This window comes from Phasianus colchicus, chromosome 36 (assembly GCF_987193195.1).
Source record: "Phasianus colchicus chromosome 36, bPhaCol1.hap1.1, whole genome shotgun sequence".
Taxonomy (NCBI): Eukaryota; Metazoa; Chordata; class Aves; order Galliformes; family Phasianidae; genus Phasianus; species Phasianus colchicus.
Window position 1 is genome coordinate 3,129,604 of NC_143471.1, and position 20,712 is coordinate 3,150,315.

The 20,712-nt window shown below is 64.7% G+C and overlaps 4 protein-coding genes across 5 annotated transcripts; 3 read left to right on the plus strand and 1 right to left on the minus strand.

Annotated features, from left to right (window-relative positions):
- The first annotated feature begins 100 nt into the window (after window positions 1-100).
- SNAPC2 (small nuclear RNA activating complex polypeptide 2) lies at window positions 101-2,432 on the plus strand. The gene is made up of 5 exons (XM_090129304.1): window positions 101-554; window positions 888-1,007; window positions 1,501-1,569; window positions 1,709-1,838; window positions 2,188-2,432. Exons 1-5 carry the CDS (start codon window positions 330-332, stop codon window positions 2,427-2,429), a joined length of 786 nt encoding a protein of 261 aa, XP_089985430.1. The 5' UTR covers window positions 101-329; the 3' UTR covers window positions 2,430-2,432.
- A 293-nt stretch (window positions 2,433-2,725) lies between these two features.
- Window positions 2,726-7,380, plus strand: COPS6 (COP9 signalosome subunit 6). The gene is made up of 10 exons (XM_031610090.2): window positions 2,726-2,878; window positions 3,316-3,438; window positions 4,316-4,447; window positions 4,900-4,988; window positions 5,129-5,191; window positions 5,304-5,351; window positions 5,776-5,890; window positions 6,180-6,272; window positions 6,657-6,757; window positions 7,182-7,380. Exons 1-10 carry the CDS (start codon window positions 2,803-2,805, stop codon window positions 7,320-7,322), a joined length of 981 nt encoding a protein of 326 aa, XP_031465950.1. The 5' UTR covers window positions 2,726-2,802; the 3' UTR covers window positions 7,323-7,380.
- A 799-nt stretch (window positions 7,381-8,179) lies between these two features.
- MCM7 (minichromosome maintenance complex component 7) lies at window positions 8,180-16,729 on the minus strand. Its single transcript, XM_090129291.1, has 15 exons — window positions 16,594-16,729; window positions 16,416-16,492; window positions 15,788-15,952; window positions 15,090-15,214; window positions 14,275-14,455; window positions 13,282-13,419; window positions 12,694-12,843; window positions 12,186-12,297; window positions 11,956-12,087; window positions 11,439-11,522; window positions 10,604-10,997; window positions 10,059-10,142; window positions 9,473-9,644; window positions 8,958-9,067; window positions 8,180-8,422 (listed from the first exon to the last, which is right to left on the minus strand). The coding sequence occupies exons 1-15, from the start codon at window positions 16,622-16,624 to the stop codon at window positions 8,218-8,220; spliced, it is 2,160 nt and encodes a 719-aa protein (XP_089985417.1). The 5' UTR covers window positions 16,625-16,729; the 3' UTR covers window positions 8,180-8,217.
- A 132-nt stretch (window positions 16,730-16,861) lies between these two features.
- On the plus strand, window positions 16,862-20,702 carry AP4M1 (adaptor related protein complex 4 subunit mu 1). Of its 2 annotated transcripts, XM_090129292.1 has the most exons (16): window positions 16,862-16,961; window positions 17,050-17,074; window positions 17,162-17,247; window positions 17,348-17,454; window positions 17,630-17,726; window positions 18,044-18,154; window positions 18,241-18,321; window positions 18,502-18,564; window positions 18,638-18,704; window positions 18,928-18,981; window positions 19,067-19,170; window positions 19,241-19,332; window positions 19,498-19,542; window positions 19,630-19,680; window positions 20,159-20,276; window positions 20,437-20,702. In XM_090129292.1, the coding sequence occupies exons 3-16, from the start codon at window positions 17,245-17,247 to the stop codon at window positions 20,626-20,628; spliced, it is 1,185 nt and encodes a 394-aa protein (XP_089985418.1). In that variant the 5' UTR covers window positions 16,862-16,961; window positions 17,050-17,074; window positions 17,162-17,244; the 3' UTR covers window positions 20,629-20,702. The 2 variants fall into 2 exon arrangements, with proteins under 2 accessions (XP_089985418.1, XP_031465946.2); XM_031610086.2 differs by having other exon boundaries at window positions 16,933-17,074.
- The last annotated feature ends 10 nt before the right edge of the window (window positions 20,703-20,712 follow it).

The following is a 20,712-nucleotide window of genomic DNA, read 5'->3' on the forward strand; positions in this document are numbered from 1 at the left end:
ACGCAGCTGTGAGAGGAGGGAGGGGCGGGGTTCCTTTGGTCGGGGGGTTGTGGGGGGGGGGGGTCCCTGGAGGGGGGCAGTGGGGGTCCTTTGGTTGGGGGGGGGTCATGGGGGGGAATTTGTAGTCCGCTCTCACGCGTGGGGACTACATTTCCCATCGTGCCCCGCGGCAGCAGTGACGTAACCAGCAGACGCAGCAGTACCTAACTGCAGTCGCGCAGTAGTGACGTCAGCAACACGCGCTGCATCAATCCCGCGGGTTTTTACGTCATCTTTTCGCGCCCGTCGCGCCGCGTGACGTCACCCCGGCGCGCCGCTCGTTTCCCAAGATGAGGCCGCCGCTGCGGCCCCGTTCGGCCCCGGCGCGATTCAGGGCGGCACCGGGGGGGGCGGCAGCTGCGGCAGCGGCGGCGGTTCCCCCGACCAGAGCGGCGTGGACGGCGCGGGAGAAGCGGGCGCTTCTGCGCGCTCTCAGGGATCAGGCGGCGCTGGGGCTGCCGGAGCCACAGCCGTGGAGAATGAAGGAACGGCTGCCGCGCAGGAGCGAGGCCGAGGTGGGCCGGGGGGGCGGCGGTCTTACGGGGTCTGTGCCTGGCGGGGGGAAGGGGGGGTCTATGGGGGCTGACTGGGGAGCTGAGGGGGGTCCTGGGGGCCGGGGGGGGTGAGGAGGTCCGGTGAGGAGAGTGGGGAGACTTAGGGGGGCCTGAAGGAGGTCTGGGGGGGGGCTGAGGGGGGCCGGGGTTGGGGAAGCTGAGGGGCGTCCGAGGGGTCCTGGGAGGACCACCGCTGTGAGGATCCCTCCAGCATCACCAGTACGGATGGGAGGAGACCCCCAAGATTCTCCTCCTCCCAGCTTTCACGACCCCCTGCCCCCCCCCCCGTTTCAGATCCGCTGGGAGCTGACCCGGCTGCGGGGCCGGGCGGCTCGGGAAGCTCTGAGCTCTCAGCACCGCAAGTGGCTGCGGGAGGAGCAGCAGAACAGGGAGCGGCGCCCGGCGCCCATCGAGGTGAGACAATTCCCCCCCCCCCCCGGTCACGTGACCCCTCAACCCCCTCGGTGACCCCACCCCCAAATGGCCCCCCCTCCTTTGACCCCACCCCTTCTGTCCCCTTGCCCCTTTATTGTCCCCCCCACCCTTTTGTCCCCCTTCCCATTTATTTGTCCCCCTTTTATCGCTCCCTGTCCTTTTATCCCCCATCCCTTTGATCCCCCCCCTTTTGTTCCCCCCATCCCTTTATCTTCCCTATTTACCCCCCTTTGTCCCCCTCCCTCTGTCTCCTCCATTCCTTTCTCTTCCCCATTCTATCCCCCCTTTGGCCACCCCCACCCCTCTCTCCCCCTGCCCATTTATCCTCACTGTCCCTTTGTCCCCCCCCATCCTTCTGTCTCCCCCAAGTCCCCCCTTTTTCCTCCCCCCACTCCTTTATCCCTTTATCCCTCCCTTCCCTTTGTTCCCCCCCAACTCCTCTGACTCGCCAATCCTTTTCCCCCTCCCCCAGATTTGGCTGCAGTTGGCACAGACCGTTTCTGGCCCATTGGAAGAGGCAGCAGCAGCAGCTTTCTCTCAGGTTTCTGGGGCAAAATGTGGGGACTTGGGGCAGGGGAGACAAAAACTGGCATTTCTGCAGCCTGGAGCTGCGATTTGAGGCCAAAAAGGGGGATTGTGGTGTAAAATCAATTTATTTTTGTTAACCCTTTATTTTCCAGGCGCTGACGGTGGCGGGGACAGAGCCTCTGAGCCTGAAGGGGGGGGCTTTGGGGGTCGATTATGGGCGCCTTTATGGGATCCTGGCCCGGGGGGCACGGGGGGGAGATGGCCCCGAACTGCAGCCTGCAGGTATGGGGGGAGTTGGGGGGTGAGATATGGGGGGATACGGGGAGGATATGGGAGGGTGGGGGTGGGGGTGGGAAGAAGTGGGGGGGATTTGGGGGGGCAGGTATGGGGGGAGGGGGGATATGGGGGTGAAGTGCTTTTTGGGGGAGAGATATGGGAGGGCAGGGGGGAGAAATGGGGCATGGGGGGATATGGGAGTGTGTGGGGGGTGGGGAGGTGTAGGGATGGGTATTATGGGGTGGGGGGGGAGAAAAGGGCTGTGGCCATTGTGGGGGGGAATATGGGGGGGCCGTGGGTTTATAGGGGGGCTGTGAGGATGCCCTGACCCCATGTATTTCTGCCCCCCTCCCAGAGGCTGCCGTGCTGCTGGCTCTGCTGGCCTCGCTGCCCCCCCAGCTGCAGGCGCTGCCCCACATCTCCCCCCTGCGCCGCCACCTGCGGGGCTCCTACAGCTCCCTCAGCGCCCCCCAGAGCCCCCCCCGCCCCCACAGCCCCCCCCCCAAATCCCCGTGGAAGGCGATGGGGCTTTGCCCCCTCAACCCCTTCCTGCTGCCCCTATGGCTGCTGCGGGGCCCCGCCCCCCCACCCCAATAAACGCTGAATTTCACCCCAAAATGGCAGCGGTGGATTTTTTATGGGGGGGGGGGGGGGGGGGATTTGGGGAGCAAAACTGGACCGGATTACCCCAAAATGGGGCCTGGCGATGTTGCTGAGGCCCAAAACGGATCGTAGGGGTCATCTGGGGGTCAGAGGTCAGGGTGTGCTTCGAGGCTTCCGGGTCACCCTGAGGTCAAAGGTCAGATGGGGGGGCGCGTCCCAATTGAGCCGGCTCGGTCTGCACATGCGCGGTCCGATTCGCGCTCAATGCACATGCGCTGCCAGCCCGGATTCCTTCTGCGCATGCGCGCCGCGCGAAGCCACGCCCCTTCCGGCTCGCGCACGCGCAGTTCGGCGCCGTCCGGCGGCGATGGCGGCGGCGGTGGGAGGAGGAGGAGCGGCGGCCGCGGGGACTAACGGCGCCGGGATGGAGGTGGACGCGGCAGGTACGGGCTCACGTCCCGCCTCTCGGACGCGCGGCTGCAATTCGGGCCCATCTGTTGGACCCGGAAGCCGAGCAGGCCCGGCATGAGCGATGCGCTCCGCCCTTCGGCCTCGTGGCCACGCCCCCGCCCGAAGCCCCGCCCACTACGGCCGGAGCCCCGCCCCTTTCTCTATGCCCCGCCCACCTCCCGCAGACCGCACCCCATTCGGACCCCGCCCCCAATTCTACCACACCCGCTTTCGCCACGCCCCCTTTCCACCGTAGCCCCGCCCCCTTTTAATCCCTGCGCCCCCATTGGCCGGAACCCCCTCTTAGCCCCTCCCCTTCTCACCGTGCCCCCCAACCACACCGCCATGCCCCCAAATCCTGGCCCCGCCCCCCCACCATCCCCGCTTCCTATTGGCTCAGCCCCTCCCCTGACCCCGCCCCCTCCCGCAGTGCCGCCGGTGATGGCGGGGGGCGTCCCCGGCAGCGTGGCAGTGGCTCTGCACCCCCTGGTGATCCTCAACATCTCCGACCACTGGATCCGAATGCGCTGCCAGGAGGGGCGGCCCGGGCAGGGTGAGACCCCATAGAGCCCCACGTGACCCCATAGTAACCCCACAGTGACCTCAGTATGACCCCATAGTGACCCCACAGTGATCCCATAGTAACCTCGTAGTAACTTCATGGTAACCCCATAGTGACCCCAAAGTGACCCCATAGGAACCCCATAGTGACCCTATAGTGACCCCCCGGAGCTCCATAGTGACCCTATAGTGACCCCATAGAGCTTTGTAGTGATCCCATTACACCCCATAGCTGCCCCGTACTGCCCCATAGCACCCTAGAGTGTCCTATAGAACGCCATAGAGATCCCATAGTGTCCCATAGTGACCGCAAAGCTGCCCCACAGCGCCCCATAGTAACCCCAAAGTGCTCTATAGTTGCCCCGTAATGCTAATAGTTGCCCCATAGTGCCCCATAGCTGCCTTGTGGCCACCCTACAGCCCCCCAGAGAGCCCCACATCAGCCCTTGGCAGTGACAGACATCCCCATTGCTGACCCCAAATGTGGGTCCAGAATGACCCCAAAATACCCCAGTGGTCCTTCTGCATCCCCTGGGCCTCCCCAGTGCCCCCATGGAGCTCCATGTACCCCCCAAGGGGGGGGTCCTAATGCCCTATGGGGGTCACACTGCATCCCCTCTCAACACCAGTGGCCCCAAAAAACCCCAATGGTCCTTTTTGCATCGCCTTGGGGCTCCCAAAGGGCTCCCCCTAGCGGACAGGAGGTGCAGTGCCCCCTCCCCCCCAAAGGGCTCCCCCTAGTGGACGGGAGGTGCAATAACCCAGAGGGCTCCATGTGGCCCCTAATGGGGAGGGGGTCTGGGTTGGGGGGGGGGGGGGCCGTGGTGCCCTATGGGGGTCTCACTGCTCCCCCTGCCCCCCCCTCCCAGTGATCGGGGCTCTGATTGGGCGCCAGGAGGGCCGCAGCATCGAGGTGATGAATTCCTTCGAGCTGCTGGCGCACAGTGCGGACGGGCAGGTGGTGATCGACAAGGAGTACTACTATACCAAGGAGGAGCAGTGTGAGGGGGGGGCTAAGGGGGCCGGGGGGAAGCTGAGGGTTGGGGGGGGTCTGGGGAGGATTAAAGGGGTCCTGGGGGGGAAGGGGTGGGTGTGCGGGGGGTTGGGAGAGTTAAAGGGGTTCTGGAAGGGTCTGGGGGGGATCCTGAGGGTGTGTGGGGAGGTTAAAGGGGTCCTGGGGGGGCTGGGGGGGTCCTGAGGGTCTGGGGAGGGTCTGGGCTGTTAAAGGGGTTCTGGGGTTGGGTGGTCTGGAGACGTTCTGAGGGTCTGGGGGGGGTACTGGGGGGTTAAAGGGGGTCTGGGGGGGGTCCTGAGGTGTGGGGGGGTTAATGGGGTCCCGGCAGGCCCCATGGTGGGGGGGGTTGCAATATAGGGTGGCTGTGGGGGACCCGTAGGGGAACCTTGGGGTTCCCATTCCGGTGACCCCTCCCACAATTTGCTCCCCCCCCCCCAGTCAAACAGGTGTTCAAGGAGCTGGAGTTCCTGGGCTGGTACACAACGGGGGGGCCTCCAGAACCCGCTGATATCAGCGTGCACAAACAGGTGGGGGGCTGGCGGGGGGGGCAAATATTGGGCTATGAGGGGGAGGGGGGGGGCAGATGTTGCTCTATGGGGCTAATCTGGGGAGGGGTCACTGCCCCACATTGCTCCCCCCCTTAAATTTTGCTCCTTCCCCCCCCCAGGTGTGTGAGATCATCGAGAGCCCCCTGTTCCTTAAGCTGAACCCCATGACGAAGCACACCGACGTGAGTTTTGGGGTCGGGCACAGTGGGATCCCCATCATAATGAGGAGCCCCCCGTATTGAAGACCCCCCGAGATGTTGAAACCCCCCCCAAATCTTCTTGCTCCCCCCACAGCTGCCAGTCAGCGTGTTTGAGTCGGTGATTGACATCATTAACGGGGAGGTAATGGGGGGGTTATGGGGTGGGGGGGGATTGTGGGGTTTTAATGGGGATGGGGGGGGCCATGGAGGTTTGTAGGGTGTTAATAGGGCTACGGGGGGGTGGGTTTACGGGGTGTTAATGGGGCTGGAGTGGCACAGTGGGTCTGTAGGACGTTATTGGGGTAATGGGGGGGCACGCGGGTCCATAGGGCGTTATTGGGGGGGCTGGAGGGGGGTCTGATTGGGGGTATGGGGTCCTGAAGGGGAGGGAGTGGAGCTGTGGGGTGTTAATGGGGGGCACGGGGGGCTATGGGGTGTTACTGGGGGGGGGTGTGAATCCAGAGTGATGCATGGGGTGCAGTGGGGGGCGGGGGTTACCGGGGGGGTTGTGGGGGTCCTGAATGTAGGGGGGTGGGGGGGGGTCCTCACCCCATGCCTCCCCCCAGGCCACGATGCTGTTTGCGGAGCTGCCCTACACTTTGGCCACGGAGGAGGCAGAGCGGATCGGGGTGGATCACGTGGCCAGGATGACGGCAACCGGGAGCGGGGAGAACTCAACCGGTGGGGGGGGCGGCAACGGGGGGTGGGGGGCAACCGGGGGGGTGTGGGGCGGGGGCTCAGAGGGTGAAAGGGGTGCTGGAAGGGTGTGGGGGGCGACTTCGGGGGGCTAAAGTGGGTCTGGGGGGGGGTATTGTGCTCCTGGGGGGGGTCTGGGAGGGTCTGGGGGGTCTGGGGTTCTAGAGGGGGGTTGTGGAGCAGTGGGGGGGGATGTGGGGCGGTTTGGGGGGGGATGTGGGGCGGTTTGGGGGGGGATGTGACGGGGTTTTGGTGACTCGGTGGCGCCCCCCAGTGGCCGAGCATTTGATCGCCCAGCACAGCGCCATCAAAATGCTGCACAGCCGCGTGCGCCTCATCCTGGAGTACGTGAGGGCGGCCGAGAGCGGTGAGTGGGGGGGAGATTGGGGGGGGGGCGACCACGGGGGTCTCTGCCCCTTCCACAGGATGTGCGGTGACCCCACAGGGGGTCCCTATGGGGGATGGAAGCAGTTACCCCCCGGGAAACCCCACAGCCCCCGTGGATGGGGGTCCTCATAGAGGGGGGGTCCCCAAGGAGGCGTGGGTCCGAATAGAAAGGGGGTCCCCGTGGAGGGGGGTTCCCACAGAGAGGGGGCCCCCATAGATGGGGAGGGGTCTGCATGGAGGGGGGGTCTCCATAGGGGGGGGTCTCCCATAGAGGAGTGGGTTCCATACAGGGGAGTCCTGACAAAGGGGGATTCCCCATAGACGGGTTTCCTTCCCCCCACGACCCCCCCATGCCCCCCCACAGGCGCTGTCCCGTTCAACCATGAGATCCTGCGCGAGGCGTGCGCTCTGTGCCACTGCCTGCCCGTGCTCAGCACAGACAAGTTCAAAACCGACTTCTATGATGTGAGGGGGGGCAAATTGGGGAGGGGGCTGCAGGCGGCGGGGCAAGGAGGGGGTGACCTCCAAGGGGGGGGGGGGTGAGCTCCAGGAGGGGGGAGGTGAGGGGGGACCTCCAGGGTGGGGGTGACCTTTAAGGAGGGTGACCTCCGGGAGGGGAGGTGGTGACATCCTTTGGGGGGGTGGGAGTTGATCTCCCGGGGGGGGCGGTGACAGCCAAAGGAGCGCCGTGGTGTAGAAGGAACAAAGAGCTCCAGGGGGTGGCGCCCCCTGTAGTGGTGGCGGTGGTACTGCAGGTGGGGGCGGTGGTAATGCGGGAGGTGGCGCCCCCTGTGGTGGTGGCGGTGGTACTGCAGGAGGGGGCGGTGGTCCCGGCCATCCCGGTGACCCCGGCTGCCCCCCCCTCCCCCCGTTTCCTCCCCCCCCCCAGCAATGTAACGACGTGGGGCTGATGGCCTATTTGGGCACCATCACCAAGACGTGCAACACCATGAATCAGTTCGTCAACAAGTTCAACGTGCTGTACGACCGGCAGGGCATCGGGCGCCGCATGCGGGGGCTTTTCTTCTGACTGACGGCGCCTCCGTCCGCTCCCTTTATTGGCTCATTAAAAGCGTGCAGCCGACAAACAGACCCGTGGGGGGAGGGGAGGGGAAAAGGGGGTTGGGGGCCGTAGTGCCACTCAGAATGGGGGTCTCTATGCTATAAGGGGTGGGGGGTCTCATAAGGAATGGGGGACCAATAAGGAATGGGGTCTCAATGCTCCAAGGCGTGGGGGTCCTGCTGGCACGCAGAATGGGGGTCCCATAAGAGATGGGGGGGGGGTCCCACAAGGGATGGGGGTCCCAATGCCAGGAGGGGTGAGGGGTCCTACTGCCCCTCAGAATGGGGGTCCCCATGCTATAAGGATGGGGGCCTCAATATTATAAGAAATAGGGGTCCCATGAAGGATGGGGGGGGTCCCAATATCACGAGAAATGGGGATCCCATAAGGAATAAGAATCCCACAATGGATTGGGAGCCCATGAGAGATGAGGGATCCCACAGAAGATGGGAGTGGTCCCTATGCTGTAAGGGATGGGGGTCCCAACCCATGAGGGAAGGGGGGATCCAATGAAACAGGGGATGAGGGGGGTCCCAATCCATGAGATGGGGACCCCATGAAGGATAGGGTGTCCCCTGTGCTGTAAGGGATGGGGGTTCCTACGAGGGATGGGGGGTTCCAATGCTGTAAGGGGTGGAGATCCCACAAAAGATGCGGGGGTCCCACAAGGCATGGGGTCCCAATGCTATAAGGGATGGGGGTCCCTGTGCGGCAAGGGATGGGGGTCCCACAAGGGATGGGGGTCCCACTGCCACAAGGAACGGGTGGACCCCCGGAAGACGCCCCCCCACCCCCCTCCTACAGCCCACGGGCCGCTCCCCCCCCCCAGACGCATCCCCCCTCCTCGCCCCCCCGCGTGACATCAGACGAAGGTGATGCGGCTGCGGGCGGCGTTGAGCTGCAGCACGTTGAGCTGCTCGTATTCCTGCAGCGCCGCCTGGAACTGCAGCGGGGTGAAGCCTTTGGCCACGCAGCGCTGCAGCCCCTCGGCTGCGCTCACAGAACGGCCTGAGGGGCCCGAGAGCTCCCGGAGGGCGGCAAAGATGGCGTCCGACGGGCGGGGGGGGCTGCAGGGGGGGGGGGAAAGATGGGGGGTCAGGGTGGGGGGTCGTCCCAAATCCAATGGGGAAAACACAATGGGTGTCATGGGGACAAAAGCAATGGGGGCATCTCCCTGACCCCAAAGGGACACTCTGATGGTGGTGACCCCCCCAGACCCCATAGGGACCCCTCCCCAAATCCCACACAGACAATGCAATGGTGGTGGCATCTCCATGGACATCATGGGAACACCATGGGGACATCCCCAATGGTGGGGACCCCTCCCCAGACCCCAAAGGGACGCTCCAGAGGAGGCATCTCCATAGACATCATGGGGAGCCCAGGGGTGGTGTGACCTCCCCCAGATCCCATAGGGACACCCCGACAGGGGTGGCATCTGCACGGACATCATGGGGACACCCCAATGGAGGCATCACCCCAAGTCCCATGGGGACAACCCCCAGTGATGGCATCTCCCTGCCCTACCTGACCCCATAGGGAGACCCCAATGGTGGTGACCCCCCAGAACCCATAAGGACCCCCCCCTCCCCCCCCACTCACCGGCCCTGCTGCCCTTTGTGGCCCTGCAGGGAATCCCGGGACGCCTCCATCAGCCTCATGGCCTCGTTCACGTCCTCCTTCTCCACCACGTCCACCAACCGCAGCCGCGCCTGCGCCGTGACACCGCCACCATCGTCACCATCACCACCACCATCACCATCATCATCATCATCACCATCATCATCATCACCATCATCCGTGCCAGCCAGTGCTATCCAATGCCACCATCGTCATCATCACCATCATCACCATCATCATCATCACCATCATCACCATCATCCGTGCCAGCCAGTGCAATCCAATGCCACCCAACGTCACCACCATCATCACCACCATCACCCAGAATGCCATCCAATGTCACCCTAAGTGCCATCCAATGCCAGTCAATGCCACCACCATCACCATCACCATCCAGTGTCACCCAATGCCACCCAAAACGCCATCCAATGTCACCATCATCGCCACCACCATCACCACCCAACGCCCCCACCCTCCCCACGCCCCCCGCCGCCCACCAGAGCCGTGGCCATGCGCAGCAGTGCCAGCAGGGTCCTGGCAGAGGTGTACGCCGTGCCATCGGCCGCCGCCTGCGCCTCCTTCCGCATCTCCACGTAGGCAGCCGTGATGTAATCGCACAGAGCTGGGGGCACCACGGGCTGCTTCTGCTTGCAGGTGGCGATGTACCGCCTGCGGGATTAAGGGGGAATTCATGGGGGCCGGGGGCAACTCATGGGCGATGGGGGCACATTGAGGGGCATCAAAGAGGGCAATGGGAGGCAATAAGGGGCAATGGGGGCACCAAAGGGGGATAATGGGGGCGTGGGGGATAATGAGAGCACAACGGGGATATCGTGGGGCAGTGGGGGGCAGTGGGGGCACAATGGGGGGCAATGGGGCTATGGACAGAGGACAGTGAAGGCATTGGGGGGAATAATGGGGGCACCAGGGGGGTGCAGTGGGGGCTAATGGGGACCAAAGGGGACAATGAGAACCTCTGGGGACAGTAGGGGGGGAGGACACCAAAAGGGGACATTGGGGCATCCAGGGAGACGGCGGGGGTCTGCGGGGGCTTTGGGGGCCATTGGGGGGTGGAGACCCCACCTGATGAGCTTCATGTCGAGCTGCTGGAAGGCGCAGGGCGGCTGCCGGCTGTGCTGGTGCACATAGGTGACGTGCTGGGCCAGGCTGGGGGGAGAAAGGTTGGGGGTGAAAGGTTGGGGGCGGCCCCACTATGAGACCCCCGGCCCCTCAGACCCACCCCAGCCCATCCCCACATATCCTACCCCATTGCATCCCACCTTACCCCACCCCACATCCCTATCTATGCATCCCATCTCTCCCCACCCCACTCCCTCCCATCCCCACACATCCCATCCCACTTCACCTCCTCCCATCCACCCCACACCCCATAGCCCTTCACATCACATCCTATCCCATCCCAGCTCACCCTCCTCCCACTCCATCCCCTCCCACCCCATAGCCCCACATATCCCATCTCATCCCATCCCATCCCCATACCCCACCCCACAAACCCCACAGCCCCCCTACACCCCACAGCCCCCCATACCCCATTCCATCCCATCCCAGCCCGTCCATCCCCACACATCCCACCCCCCGTCCCAACCCCCCACCCCCCAGCCCCTCACCGCAGGTCTCGCTCCCTGTCGGGCCGGTCCTGCAGCACCCACAGCAGATCAAACCTGGAGAGCAGCGCGGCGGGCAGCCTCAGGTTGTGCTCCAGGCTGCGCCGCGCGTCGTAACGCCCGTAGGCCGGGTTGGCGGCGGCCAGGACGGCGCAGCGGGCGTTGAGGGTGGCCAGGACGCCGGCCTTGGCGATGGAGACGCTCTGCTGCTCCAGCACCTCGTGGATGGCCGTGCGGTCGGCCTCGGCCATCTTGTCGAACTCGTCGATGCAGCAGATGCCGCGGTCCGCCAGCACCAACGCGCCGCCCTCCAGCGCCAGCTCCCCGCTCACCGGGTCCCGCAGCACCGCCGCCGTCAGCCCCACGCCGGAGGAGCCGCGGCCCGTGGTGTATTGACCTGTGGGGACAGCGAGGGGACCAACGGTGCAACCACCCAACCAACAGCAGCCCAGCCACCCAACCAACAGCCCAACCATCCAACAAAACCAGCCCAGCCACCCAACCAAAACCAACCCAAAAATGGAACCAAAACCAGCCCAGCCACCCAACCAACAGCAGCCCAACAACCCAACTGTGGTGTATTGAGCCGTGGGGAGACCAACAAACCAACCAACCAACCCAAAGACCAACCATCCAACCAACAACAGCCCAACCCTCCAACCGGAAACAGCTCAACCCAACACTGCTCAACCACCCAACCCAACACCAACAGCCCAACAACACCCCAACACCCCAAACCTCCCCACCCAACAGCCAAACAACCAGCCACAACCCAACACGATCCCAAATTCAGCCCAACCCAACCCCAACAGCCCATCCCAACCCCCCCAGCACTCACTGCGCGGCGCCAGGCGGTCGATGTAGGTCAGCAGTTGGGATTTGGCCACTCCAGGGTCACCCATCAGGCAGATGTTGATGTTACCTGGGGGACCCCACAGCCTCACAGGGGGCCCAGAGCCAAAGGATCCCCCCCGGGACCCCAAATCCCTCTGCATGGGACCCCAATATCACTGCATGGAGCCCCAAATCTCAAAGCACGGAGCCCTAGATCTCACCATATGGGACCCCAAATCCCACAGCATGAAGCCCCAAATCTCAATGAACACAGACCTAAATCACACTTCATGGACTCCAAGTCTCACTGTACAGAACCCCAAATCATACTTCATGGAGCCCCACATCCCACTGAATCGACCCAAAATCTCACTGCACGAAGCCCCAGATCTCCCTTTATGCAGCACAAATCCCACTGTATGGGACCCCAAATCCCACTACATGGAACCACAAATCTTACTTTACAGACCCCAAATCCCCCTTTTCAGAGCCCCAGACCCCCAGCTGCCCCCCATGCTCACCCCGGATCCTCATCCCATGGGGGCTGCGCTCCACGCCCCCCACCAGCTGCAGCAGCAGCGCCTTCTTCACGTCCTCATGCCCATAAATCTCGGGGGCGATGGAAGCCGCCAGCTTCTCATAGAAATCCTCCTCTGTGGGGCAGCAGGGCGAGTTATGGGGTGGCTGTAGGGCAGAGCGGCCCCCCCACCCCGCCCAGCACCCCACAGCTCACAGCCCCACGCAGCCTCACCTGTGATCTTCTGCAGCTCCTCCGGCGTCAGCTCTTCATCGCCAGCATCATCCTCGCTCTTGGACATCTTCACCACGTGGTGAGCCTCCAGGAAGGTCTCGGAAAGGAGACCCTGGGGGGGAGCATCGATGGGGGAGGGTCTGGGGGGTGCGGGGGGGAGTCTGGGGGCTTTGGGATGGTTGATGAGGGAAGTTCTGGCAGGAGCTGCTCTGGGGGTGGTTCTGGGGGCTTTGGGGGGACTTCTGGGGGCAGCAGGGTGGTTCTGGGGGAACTGGGTTGGTTCATGGAGTCGGTTCTGGGGGCACCAGGTGGTTCTGGGATCGGTTCTAGGGGCTTTGGGATGGTTCATGGGGTGGTTCTGGGGACAACGGAGGTGGTTCGTGAGGTCAGTTCTGATGGTACTGGGGCGGTTCTGGGGGCTTTGGGGCAGTTCTGGGGTTGGTTCTGGGGCTTTGGGGCGGGTCACAGGGCGGCTCTGCGTTGGTACCGGGTCGGTTCTGGTCCCCACCTGTGTGAGCTGCCGGAAGCCGCTGCTGAGCGCCGGCAGGAAGGCGCCGCTGACGGCCACGTGGTCACCGGGCTGCACCAGGCGGCTGTTCTCACCCAGCAGAACCACCGGCAGGCAGCGGGGCAGGCGGCCAACGGGAACCTGGTCCGACTGCGGGACGGACAGACGGACAGACAGAGGGGTCAGCGGGGGATGACGGGGAATAGGGGGTCACTATGGGGTTATAAGGGGGCTACAGGGTACCTATGGGGTCAGTGTGGCGTCCTATGGGGACCTGGTCTGACTGCGGGACAGTGGAGTCAGCAGGGGGACTGTGGGGTCACTGTGGGGTCCCTCTGGGGTCCTTGTTGGGTCCCCATGGGATCTATGGGGTCTCCATTGAGCCTATGGGGTCCCCATTAGGCCTGAGATCCCTGTTGGGTCTATGGGGCACCCACTGAGTCTCCGGGTTCCCCATGGTGTCTATAGGGCCCGCACTGCGTTTATGGGCACCGAAGTGGGGCGGCAGATTATCAGACCCCCCCCACCCCATTACGGCCGTTATGGGGTCATTACGGGGTTGTTATGGGGCCGTTATGGGGCACCCACGTGTTCCTGCAGCCGCAGCTCCTGGAACTTGATGAACTTGGAGCCCCGGCTCTGCAGCTGCAGGCGGCCGCCGGCCCGGTTGGTGGCGCAGTCGCGGCTGGGGCAGAGCAGCAACGGGGTGAAGGTGGGCGCCTGGATCTGGGGGGGATCAAAATGGGGGTGGGGGGGCTGCGGGCTGCAGGGACTCGACGCCAACCTCAGACCCGCAGCCCAACCCCACCGCTGTGCAACCCTACGACCCAACCGCCCTACAACCCATCCTCGCGACCCCATAACCCCACAACCCATAACTCCTCAACCCACAGGCTGGAAGGTCTCAGCCCCTCACCCCATAACCCCTCACCCCACAACCCCAACCAACCCCACAACCCCAATAACCCCACAACGCCAACCAACCCATTAACCTCCACAACCCCAATAACCCCAACCAACTCCACAACGCCAACCAATCCCTTAACCCACACCCCATAACTCCACAACCCCAATAACCCCAACCAACCCCATAACCCCAACCAACCACTTAGCCCCCACCCCATAACTCCACAACCCCAACAACCCCAACCAACCCCACGACCCCAACCGACCCCACCAACCCCACAACCCCAATAACCCCAACCAACCCCACAACCCCACCAACCCCACAACTCCCCCCAATAACCCCAACCAACTCCACAACACCAACCAATCCCTTAACCCCCACCGCACCAACCCCACAACCCCAATAACCCCACAACGCCAACCAACCCATTAACCTCCACCTCGTAACTCCACAACCCCAATAACTCCAACCAATTCTACAACGCCAACCAATCCCTTAACCTGCACCCCATAACTCCACAACCCCAACCAACCCCACAACGCCAAACAATCCCTGAACCCCCACCCCACCACCCCAATAAGCCCCACCAACCCCCCCAATAACCCCACAACCCCAACCGACCCCAGGACCCCATTAACCCCAATAACCGCCCCGACCCCACAACCCCCACCCACGGGCTGGAAGGTCTCTGCCCCGCAGCGGTCACAGCTGTAGGTCGCCACCTCCATGCGCGGTTTGACGGCGCTGACGCGGCTCACGACGCCGCGCACCGACAGCAGGCGGCCGATGGAGGCGGCGCCCACGGCGCGGATGGGGAGGGGCTTCAGCGTGTCGGGGGGGGTGAAGTACAGCTCACTGCGGGGGGACGGGCGTTGTGGGGGTCTGCGGGGTTGTGGGGGCCTGGGGGGGGGTCTATGGGGGTTTGTTGGGGGGCTGTGGTGGGGTTGGGGGGGTCTATGGGGGGCCTGGGAGGTAACGGGGGGGTTTGTGGGGGGTCTGTGGGGAGTCTATGGGAGGCTGGGGGTTCTATGGGGGTCTATTGGGGTCTATGGGGGGGGTTGGTGGGGGTCTGGGAGGATTTGCGGGGATCTGCGGGGGGTCTATGGGGGGCTTGGGGGGGGGTAGGGGGCTCTATGGGGGTTTGTGAGGGGGTCTGGGGGGCCCTGTGGGGTCTAGAGGGGTCTATGGGGGGTTTGAGGGGGTATGGGGGGGGGTAGGGGGGGTCAGTGGGGGGACTGGGGGCACCTGTGAGGGATGGGGGGCTCTGGGGGGTGGGTTTGTATGGGTCTGGGTGGGGTCTGCGGGGGAGTTGTGGTGCCTGGGGGGGCTGTGGGGGGGGAACAAGGGGTCCCGGGGGGGGGGAAGATTGAGGGGAGATGCAGGGGATGGGGAGGAGGAAGCCATGAAAGGGATCAAACTGGGGGAGGGGCACAGAATGGGGGCACACAGAGAGCGAGGGGGGACTGGGGGGGGCGGGGGGGGCACTCACAAGCGGCGCAGCAATTCGGGGGGGTACATCTGGTGGGGGGGGCGGGTGGACCCCCCCTCACGGCCACGCTGCTCCAGCAGCAACCGGTGCTCAATGAAGACGTCCAGGGCGTCACGGTGAGACACCTGGGGGGGCAAAGACGGGGGTGTCAGAGTGGGGAGCACCAAATGGGGGGGTGACGGTGATGGGAGGTCCTGGGGGGGCTAATGGGGGTGGTGGGGGGAGGGTGAGGGCTGGGGGGGTCGATGATGGCGGGGGTGATAGGGTCTTATGAGGGGGATGATGGTGGGGGGGGATTTATGGGGGCTACGGGGGTGGTGGTGATGGTTGGGGGGTGATGCTTAAGGTGGGGGGATGTGATTGGGGGGCTGAGGGGGGGATGATGATGGTGGGGGGGTGGTAGGGGGGTGATGGGGGTTCTGGCGGGGGTGGAGGGGGGCTTGATGGAGATTATGGGGGGGATGATGGGAGGGTAATGGTGGTTTTGGGGGCTTATCGGGGGGTGATGGTGGTGGGGGTAACAGGGGGCAACTGGGGTTTATATGGGGGTGACAACTGGTGGGCTGGGGGGGGTGATGGGGTTAGGGTGGGGGGGCAGTGAGGGTTACAGGGAGGTTGATGGGGCGGGCTGATAATGGGGGAGCGACATGATGGGGGGGGGTCGATGTGGAGGTGGGGTCCTGGTGCTGCTCCCCCACCGGTCCGTGCTGGAAGCCGGGCAGCAGCTCCTGCACGGCGCTGCTGAACAGCTGCTGGTAGCGCCGCACGTTTTCCACCACAGCCTCCGCCAGTGCCGGGTCCTCCTCTGCCACGTCTGATAGGGAAACCCAGAGAGCTCGCAGCTCCCGGTGAGCCAGCAGGGCCTGGGGGCATGGAAATAAATGGGGGGGGCAGAAAAATGCTGGGGGAGGCAAAAAGGGAGTTTGAAATAGAGAAGAGACTGCAGGGGAGGAGGGAGAGCAATGGGGACAACAAAGGGGACCACAAACGTTATGGGGGTGGGGGGTGATTGGGGGGGGGGGGGGGGGGGATATGGGGGGTACGTGAGGGTGTTGGATGGGGGGCTTAGCAGGAGGCGTGGGGGAACACGGAGAGAATGAGTGGGGGGTGGGGACACGGGGGCGGTTGGGGGGATGTGGGGGTAATTGGGAGGTTTGGGGGATGGGGAATTGGGAGAGGATGGGGGTTGGGGAACAGAGGGGCACGGGGGGGGGGGCAGATTGGGGGGGCGTGGGGGTAATTGGGGGAGATGTGGGGGGGCAGACTGGGGAGGGACACTGGGGGGGGGGAACGCAGGGGGTTTAGGGGGGCTGTGCGGGTCCCCACCAGCTGCTCGCGGTACGGGAACTGCTTGCCGTTGGCCCCGGGGCGGCAGAATTCCAGCAGGAAGCGCTTCGCCTTCTCTGGATGGGGGAGAGGCGACCATCGCGCCGCATTTCCCCCCCAGCTCCGTTCCCCCCCATCTCCCCGTTATTTCCCCCCACCTCCCCGCCGTTCCCCCCACCTTTCTCCGCCTCGTAGTCACGTGGCGCCATTGTCTCGCTGCCGCTGAGCGCCGCTCCGCTCGGTCCCGATTTCCTCTTCCGGTCCCGTCCGTTTCCCGCCGCCGCCGCCGCCGCCGCGTTTCCCGCCACTCCACAAAACTGGCGCGAAATCCCCTCGCCACGTGACCCTCACCGACCAATACCGCGCAGGCCGCGCCTCTCTGCCCTCCCCGTGAGCTCTCCAACCAATGGCGGCGCGCGGCGGGCCCCTAGCCCTATCCCTCTTCCCCTCGCCCAATAGCAGCTCTTCCGGAAGCTGCCGTCACGTGACCGCCGACGCTTCCGGCGAAGACTCCGGATTTGTTAAAGGGACCGCACCGGGAGAAATGTGGGGTCGGGAATTGGGGTGAAAAAAGCGTATTTTCAGCAAATTCTCTCCCGCCATGATCTCCCAGCTCTTCATCCTGTCCTCCAAGGGCGACCGCCTGGTGTACAGGAACTGTATCCTACGAAACGTTCCCTACCCCCCCCAACGACCCCCCACCTGCTCTTCCGTTCTCGCTCCTTGACCCCCTCCCCAAAAACCAGTCCGCGGGGACGGCGGCGATGACGTCACGGACGCTTTTTACCGCGCTGTCACCTCCCTGCCCGGGGACCGAGCGCCCGTCTTCATGGTGAGGGTCACGTGGGGGGGGACCCCACGGAATGGGGGGTGGGGGGGCATCTCTGGGGTCACCCCATATGGGCACCGCTGGACTTGGGATCGCCCTGCAGGCACGGGAGGGGCGGCACTTCGTCCACGTGAGGCACGGGGGGCTCTACGTGGGGGTCACCACCACGGCCGACACTTCGCCCTTCGTCCTCGTGGAGTTCCTGAACAGGTGGGTTAAAAAGGAGGGAGGGGTGGGGGAGGGTTATGGGGTCACCGTGAGAGTGTAGGGGGGATGTGGGGATGGGGGGGTGTGGAGGTGTGGGGCGGGATGTGGGGATGTGGGGTGGGGTGTGGGGATGGGGGGGGGATGTGCGGGTGTGGGTGACCCTGAGTTGTGGTGCCAGGTTGGTGACGCTGCTGCGAGAGCACTGCGGGACTCTGAGCGAGAAGAGCGTCAGCGTCAACGTGGCCCTCGTGCACGAACTGCTGGGAGAGATGGTGGTGGGGCAGCCGGGGGGTTGGGGAGGTCTCTGTGGGGCTGGGGGCATCCCAAAGGGCTGGGGACATCCCAAAGGGCTGGTGGTGTTCTGTGGGACTGAGGACATCCTGTGAAACTGAGGGGCATTGCAATGGGGCTGGGGGTGTTCTGTAGGGCTGGGGACGTCCCAAAGGGTTGGGGGTGTGCTGTGGGGCTGGGGGCATCCCATGAAGCTGAGGGGCATTGCTATGGGGCTGGGAGTGTTTTGTGGGGTTGGGGACATCCCTATGGGGCTGGGGCTGTCCCTATGGGGCCGCTGCCCCATGGATTTCCCCCCCAGGACTTCGGATACATTCAGACCACCGCCACCGAAGTGCTGCGCAGCGCGACCCACGGAGAACCCGAGACCACCAAAGCCTTCAGCCTGCTGGACCTCCGCTCCGTGGGGCTGGTGAGGGGGTCTGACCCCGCCGTGACCCCGCCGTGACCCTGCTGTGACCCCGCCGTGACCCCAAACCCCTCCTGCTGTCCCCGCAGTTCGGCGCTGAGACGCAGCAGAGCAAAGTGGCGCCCGGCTCCGTCACCAACCGCCCGGTGCTGCCCCCCAGGGGCGAGCAGGTGGGGACCCCCACAAAGACCCCCCAAAGACCCCGCAGTGACCCCAACAGCAACCCCAACACTGACCCCACAGCGACCTCACAGCAACCCCACAGTGACCCTCCACGCTGACCCCATAAGAACCCCACAGGGACCCCCATAGTGACCCCACATGACCCACTCCGACCCCGCTGTCCGCAGCCCACTCGCAGTGAGCTCTTCGTGGACGTCGTGGAGCGCCTGACGGTCGTCATTGCTGCCAATGTGAGCGGGGACGGGGCTGGGGGCGTCGTGTGACCCCCTGTGACCCCATGTGACCCCACATCACCCCACGCAGGGGACGCCCCTGAAGGTGGACGTGCAGGGGGAGATCCGGCTGAAGAGCTTCGTGCCTGGGGGCTGCGGTGAGGGGGCAATGGGGGACGATGGGGGGCAATGGGGGATGGGGTGGTAATGGGGGGGAATGGCAGGGGGCGATGAGGGGCAGTGGGGGGCAATATGAGGATGGGGAGGGCAACGGGGGGTGATGGGGCAATGGGGGGACAGTGGGGCCGGTGGGGGGGGTCCACAGGGGTGATGTGGGTGGTGGTCTGGTGGGTGACTGTGGGGTGTTTTCCCCCCCCCCAGAGCTGCGCATGGGGCTGACGGAGGAGCTGAGTGTGGGGACGGAGGAGCAGCGCGGTGAGACCGCAGCATCCCAAACCCCCCACATCCCCCTCTGACCCCCCCGACCCCCCTGACCCCTTTGACCCCCCCCCTCCCCCAGGCTATGGCCGCCTCCCCCTGGCTGCTGTCGCCTTCCACAGCTCCGTGGACCTGGAGGAGTTTGAGCAGGAGCGAGTCCTGCGGGTGACCCCTGGCCCGGGGGAGGTATGGGGGGGAGTTGGGAGGGGTATGGGGGGGGGTGACACAGAGCCCCCCATGGCTGCTCCCCCCCCAGGTGACCCTGATGCGCTACCAGCTGGCTGAGGACGTTCCTGTGCCGCTGCCCTTCCGCCTCCTGCCCAGCGTGGAGTGGGACCCGGCGGGGAGGTGACAACCAGGACCTCCCCAGTGTGTCCCCAATATCCCGCCCCCAATGCCCCCACAATGTGTCCCCCAAATTTTGCCCCCAATGCCCCCCCAATATGTTCCCCCCGATGTCCCCCCGGTGCCCCCCATTGGGGTGACCCCCCTTCCCCCCCGCTGTCTCCACAGGCTCCGCATTCACCTGAAGCTGCGCTGCGATCTGCCCCCAAAACAGTGGGTGATTTTAGGGGGGGGGGAGCACTAAGATGGATGACCCTAAAGGGGTGACCCCACACTGTGCCCCCCCTCACCCCCCTCCAGCCACGCCATCAATGTTGTGCTGCAGCTGCCGCTGCCCCGGGAAGCGAGCAGGTGGGGGGGGGGGATTCTGGGGGGCTTTTTAGGGGTCCCATTGAGGGGAGGGGGTAATTTTGGGAGTGAGGAAGGGAGGGGTCTCATTGATGTGAGGATTTCAGGGAGAGTCCCTATTTTTGGGGGGGGTTTCATTTCAGGGGGGGGGGCTGAAATTTGGGAGCTGGGATTACAGAGGGGGGACACCATTGATGGGGGGAGGGGAGGCATTTTTTTGGGGAGTTGGGGTCTTATTTAGGGTGGGGGGCATCAGGTTCTGTTTGTGGAGGAGTTCTATTGATGGCGGGGCACACTGGGGGGGGGGATGTCCCGGGGATGGGCTCCCATTTTTTGGGCAGAATTCATTCCTCGGGGGGGGGCGTGCTATTGATGTGGGGGGGTATTTTGGGGTGGGCATCGCAGGGGGGTCTGGTGGAGGCCATCGCTTTTGGGGGGGTCGAAGCGGGGGGGGTTCTCACCGTGTTTTCCCCCTCCCCAGCCTGGCACAGGAGCTGAGCAGCCCCGAGCAGACGGCAGAGCTGCAGGGGGGGGGACGCTGCCTGCGCTGGGCCATCCCACGGTGCCAGGGGGGGGCACAGCTGGGCGCTGTGTTCAGGGTGAGGAGACCCCCAGTGTGACCCCAGGGGGGGTGTGACCCCACTGTGACCCCAGGGTGACCCCAACGTGTGTGTGTGACCCCCTGGGGGTGTGAGAGCCCTGTGCGACCCCCCTGTGCCCCCCCAGCGCCGCCCTCACCCCCCCATATTTGCCTTGCAGGTTCAGCTGCCCCCCACCCCCCCGCTGGGGCTGGGCCCGGCCGCTCTCACCTTTGAGCTCCCGGCTCTGACGGTGTCAGGTTTGCGGCTGCGCTGCCTTCGCCTCTCCGCCCCCCCCGGCGCCCCCCCGGCCCCCCCCCAGCGCTGGGTTCGCCATTTGACCCACAGCGACTCCTACGTGGTCCGGCTGTGAGCTCGGCCGAAGCGCAGGGCGCTTTTGGGGTGAATACAGGAAACTGTGGAGCCTCTGCGAGTTCAGGGGGTGAAGTCGTTGTTG